Raw genomic sequence first — 5,441 nt, 5'->3', positions numbered from 1 at the left:
TGGAAAATCAAATATTTTTTGCTGTAGTTCTGAATGTACTTTGTGCTGAACAAACATAGATGAATAATTTTACCTAGAAATTTGGTAAAATTATTGATGTCTATTTCTGAGATTACTCACAGCTATAGAAGCCTTAATTATGGAAATATTAATTTACATATTAAATATGATTTAAAGCATTTCAGAGATATACCACAAATATTTATGAGTAATAAGAATAACACATAAATGAAGATAACAAAATGTCTAAATACAGTAACTGAGTTTGGCATGGAGGGTAAAGCTGAATGCAGAAATAGCTGATTTCATTATCTGTAGACTCAGTCTTCACCAGCTGTGCCTTGTTTGCTTAAAAAGCTCTGATTGGTCAGGACTGGTTTCTGGGACCATTTATAAACCTTCATCATTGGATTTTTCACTACAGGCATTCAGTATGCTGACTTTGCAGGTCTTTCTGGGGTATGTAACGATCTATGTTTTCTTAAAATCTGATTTTTAACATGTTTTTTTTACTGTTATGAGTCCAACACAAATCATATTTTGTTTGACTTCAGGGTTTCCCTTTGTGCTCTGCTGATTCTGGGTACACATGGCTCTCCAGTTAAAGGTAAGTCTATTTGTGAAAGTTTAGTTCAGTTCTATCTACTTTTGCTAAATGCTGCTTGTGTTCAGGCTCAGAATTCCAGGAGCATAGTGGCAGTGGTTCATATACTGGAGGCCGTCATCATCAAGGAGCTGGCAGCCATTATGCACCGATGTATTCTGGACAAACTTTAGGTGTGAGCTCTATGCCTGGAGCAGGATACCCAGCTGAATATCTCAGTTCATCACAGACTGAAGCTGCCCAGTCTAGTCTACCTGGTAATGTCCTAAAACACTCTGCATTTACAACAATGTTCTTATTTTTAATGATTCCTCTCTCTTCCAGAAACCAAGTGGTCTGTGGAGCCTAAAATCTTCTCTGAAGAGGGATTGGCCAACACTGAAGCTGTCGGCTCCAGTGACTTTGTCCCAGCTCCCCATCCTCCTGTACCATATGGTCCTGTCCTCCAGTCTGGGGAGACTTCCAATGTTGTGAAGGAAGCTGAACTTGGGAACTACCAGCAGGAAACTGAGGAACTTGGTTATGCAAACAATCATATGATGCCTGGTTATGCAAGTCCATTTCTGCCAATTGTTGGTGGCTTGGGGGGTTACCCTGGTCCATACCCGTATCTTTATCCAGCATTTGACTTCAGGCTCCTGTATGGTCTGTACCCTCCTGGCACCTACACCACCTTCAGCAAAAACCATGAGAAGGGCAAGGACTACTATCAAGATGTTCACTACTTGAGAGAACATGGGCCTGTTCCTTCAGATTTTCCCAGCAGACCTGGAGAGCAGAAGATCATCTTCCCAAGGGTACCTCAAAGCTCCTGAATTTGAGGCAATGCTTAGCGAGTTGAGCATTTTAAATATTTCCTTAACTGACATATGAAAATTAAAAGCTAATGCACAATAAAATTGTTACCAACACTTTATCTTGATCTCCTTGAAATTGGCTTCTAAACAAATCTGTGCCACTAAAATGTGACTGGTGCAGAATATTTGGTTTACTGTAAAATGTGTCGTTGAATGCGTTGCAGATCTTTGGCTAGCTGTGTACAAACGTGTTTATTAAAGTTCAAAAGCATACTGGCGGTTTAAATCAAGGCACATTAACTTTAGCTTGTATAGTGTTTCAAAGTTCTCTCTGCTTGATGGCAAAACTCCAACTTTCACTTGTCCCTGTGGGAGGAATAAAGACTCTGGAACTCCTCATGCAAATGGTTTCCATCCACAGGTGGCAGTAAGGACTGGGACAAATGCTGCAAACCAGTTTGTAGACTCTTCCTGTAGCTGGATGAATTTTACGTTCCTTTTACTTCCTTTCTAATTTTAAATCAAGAATTCAGAAAACTGCATGAACCATAAATTTTAAAATGCCAACTAGTCAGTGGGTGTAAGACCATACTCCGAACTCGTGGTGTAGCAGGAGTTAAAAATGGCTGGCTCATCCAGTAAAGTTTTGTGAAGTCATCTGAACTTCAGTGTTTCAAAACGGTGCATGTTATCCTGATCTGTGGATGACATGCCCCTCATTCAACTTGGCCTCAAACAAAAATGGGTCCTTAAGAGACTCAAAACTGTCATTAACGGTTGAAATTCTGTACAAATGCTGTCTTGTGGTTTCAACAGTCCTGCTCGACGAAGCCAATCATACCACACTTTGTTTTACCACTCTGGTCTCGTCTGTCCACAGCAAGTCTAATATTGAAATGGGCCGACGTCCCATCAGCATCTCTGAAGTGCATGATCGAGGTGCCAGGAAGCACAGGAACAGTAAATGTGACAGCTGTGTGCTGAGGGAGTCTTGTCATGCACTTCAGACCATCCTTCACTGAACAGCCCACTCTGCCAACCCTTTAGATGCAGGATGTAAAGATGCATTTCTTATGTGAACTCATTCAGCTTCATAAACTCACCAAAACATTCACTGAATGTTGGGCAGTGATCCGTCACCAATGTGTTGGGCTCACCATGCACTGCAAACACCTGCTGGAGTTTCTCATCGGTTGACAAGATGTTGCTCAATGTGCAGACTTGAAGCCTTGAGTTTGTGTCCATCTCAATGAACATCTGACCTATAAATGAACATGCCAAGTCCAAATGTAATCTAATCTTAATGGATACACCTTTTTTGCTATCAGGTATTTAGAGACTTGAGAGACACTGCCACTATTACATCGGTGAACAATCAACCTGTGCAGTTTCCACAGGGGTTCTGAAAATATAAGACTTTTGCGGAGAGGTTTCCATTTGGAGCCAAGGTTATGTGCTTGAACCATTTGTGGCTTTTTCTGTATCACATGTCAGTTTTGATGATTTATTGGCTTTTACTTTGAATTGTCAAATGGGATGTTCAGGTTGATTGCTCAGGGGACACTGTTACCAAAAGCCAACAGCTCAGGGATCGAACATCTGGCCATTATTATTGCTTAAAGCCAATGGTACAATGAGCTGTCACCTTTTAATTTTCTTTTGTTTTGAATCATAAATGCAATAAACGGAACACGTGTATTTCAAATAAGTGGCATTTCAAAAAGGTTTTCTTTGCAATAAATGCTTAAAATTATGTCAAACAATATTTTGTATGGCATAAAACACTTAAACATGATTGAAATGGAAAAAAAAAAACTAGTTCATGTAAAATATATGAAAGGACTATTAGTGGAGAGCTGTTGGTCAGGCTGCTCCTTGTTGTGCCATTAACTCTAATCAAGTGTTTACTTATAAAATTAGATGTTACTGTTAAAATACACCAGAATGCAAGAAATGGCATCTATTTTATTCAAAATTTCTGGAGGACCCCCAGATCCCCCACCAATGTGTCCCCCCACATTATAAATGCTTCTGACGCCAATGGCCACCACTGCAGAGCTGAAAATGAGTCCCACTCTGGCCCTGCACATTTTTAATTTGTATTTTTTAGGTTATTCTGCAGTGGCGGCTTGAATCAGGTACTTTCTTTTTTCTTTTCCTTCACTCTTTCCAAGAAACGGTCTCCTCTTGCCGCGGGCTGGGGTCGCGCGCCTCCTGATGGAGCCACTCTTTTTACGCAGCTTGTCTCCGCGTGTCTTCCGTCAGACAAACCACTCCCTCCTCTCAAGAGACGGAAGAGGTTCGGGCTTCTTCTCCTCCTCTCACCACTCGTTTCTCCTTCAGGACTGTGATGAGCGCCGAGGATTCCATGGCGGAGTCCAGCGCGCTCGAGGAGCTGCAGTCGGAGCTCACCTGTCCCGTGTGCCTCGAGCTGTTCCGGGACCCGGTGATCCTGGAGTGCGGACACCACTTCTGTCAGGTGTGCATCATCCAGTGTTGGGAGGCCAAGGCGGACGAGATCTCCAGCTGTCCCAAGTGCAGGAAGTCGTGCGCCCGCAGGCTCAGACCCAACTCGCTGCTGTGTAACGTGGTGGACAGCGTGCGCAGAGCGCGCGCCATGGACGCGGCGGCCGCGGGGACGTCCGGATGGGACTACGAGGGCTCTCCCAACTGGACCCTGGAGGAACCAGAACGCGGGTCCACCATGGGCAGCGAGGCCTCGTCCATTGGACACTGGCAGCACCTGCTGGACATGTGTGAGGAGCACGAGGAGAAGCTGAAGCTGTTCTGTGAGGACGACCAGCTCCCCATCTGCCTGGTGTGCGGGATGTCCCGGGACCACAAGACCCACAATGTCATCCCCATCACTGAGGCCTTTGAGAACTACAGGGTACTGCAGGCTCAACAATAATCTCTTTAAAAGTAAAATAGTTTTTTGGTTGTTTGTTTGTTTGTTTACTGGGGAAAGGCCTCAAACTTTGTTTTCACACAACCTAAGACCAGTTGTTGATGAAGCAGGACAAACTTGGGTTTTCACAGCGGTTAGGGCTTGTTTGCTCCAGGCAGCAGGAATTCACCAGGTCTGTGTGAACTCCAAACACCTCCGACCTCAGAAGAGACTCGAAGACGTGTCTCTCTGTGTTCTGACATGTTTTACTAAATACCTGCTCCTGGGCTCAGTGAAAGATGTCCATTTAAGGTTGCTGTTGTTGGAGCAGTCAAGTTCATAAAACAAGGGGTAAAAATAGTTTTTCTTAACATTCTTCATGTGATTTGTTCTGATTTCTGCTGCTGACCAACAGGACAAGCTGTCCGTGGCGTTGGAGCATGTTCAGCTGCAGACAGAGGAGGCCACGCTCGTCCAGAAACGGACCAACGACAAAATCCTCCTCGTTAAGGTAATTAAACCACCAACCAGGAGGAATGCATATCGCCCACTGCCATTCATGCTGAACTTTAAATCAAAGCTCTCATCCATTTGAGTTTTGAAGTCCATGTTGGGGGATGACTCTCAGCTACTACCACACCAAGTTTTACCTCAGTATCTATAAAACTGGCTGAGGGAGAGCCGTGTTTGACGAGTTCCATAAGCTGCGGCGGCCATCTTGGATCATGTTGACTCCAGTGGCGTGCATCCATGGATTACTTTCTGAGAGTTTCATTATAATTTATCAGGTGGTTTACGAGATGTTTCTCTAACTGCCCATCGTCCACGATGGTGAGGTTTATCCCTGTGTGTGAATGCGTTCAGGTTGCTTGAGAGAATCTGAGCTGAAAAGACCAGAATAATCGTTAACGTTTGTTTTATTGAACCTCCTACACCCAGATGGTCTTGAAGCTGCGAACACTCACCTGCGTTCCTTTACGTGTCTGACAGACAAGAGCCAGGTGATGACCCGTCCTGGTTCCCACGGCTGCTGATACAACACGCTGCTGCTCGTTGTTTTGACGTGTGCTGAGCGTGCAGCAGGCCGCTCATACACACTTTGAACACATCACTTTCTGTATTTATACACACACACACACACACACACACACAC

General features: G+C 44.2%; 2 protein-coding genes across 2 annotated transcripts; both read left to right on the top strand.

Annotated features, from left to right (window-relative positions):
• The first annotated feature begins 423 nt into the window (after window positions 1-423).
• Window positions 424-1,515, top strand: LOC119408448. Its single transcript, XM_037675274.1, has 4 exons — window positions 424-459; window positions 555-607; window positions 673-861; window positions 929-1,515. Exons 1-4 carry the CDS (start codon window positions 434-436, stop codon window positions 1,417-1,419), a joined length of 759 nt encoding a protein of 252 aa, XP_037531202.1. The 5' UTR covers window positions 424-433; the 3' UTR covers window positions 1,420-1,515.
• A 2,254-nt stretch (window positions 1,516-3,769) lies between these two features.
• On the top strand, window positions 3,770-5,161 carry LOC119408695 (zinc finger protein RFP). Its single transcript, XM_037675536.1, has 3 exons — window positions 3,770-4,291; window positions 4,704-4,799; window positions 5,153-5,161. Exons 1-3 carry the CDS (start codon window positions 3,770-3,772, stop codon window positions 5,159-5,161), a joined length of 627 nt encoding a protein of 208 aa, XP_037531464.1.
• The last annotated feature ends 280 nt before the right edge of the window (window positions 5,162-5,441 follow it).

This window comes from Nematolebias whitei, chromosome 4 (assembly GCF_014905685.2).
Source record: "Nematolebias whitei isolate Nwh7 chromosome 4, NemWhi1, whole genome shotgun sequence".
Lineage (NCBI taxonomy): Eukaryota > Metazoa > Chordata > Actinopteri > Cyprinodontiformes > Rivulidae > Nematolebias > Nematolebias whitei.
The sequence above is the reverse complement of the archived record's forward strand: the minus strand, read 5'-3'. Positions and strand labels throughout refer to the sequence as shown.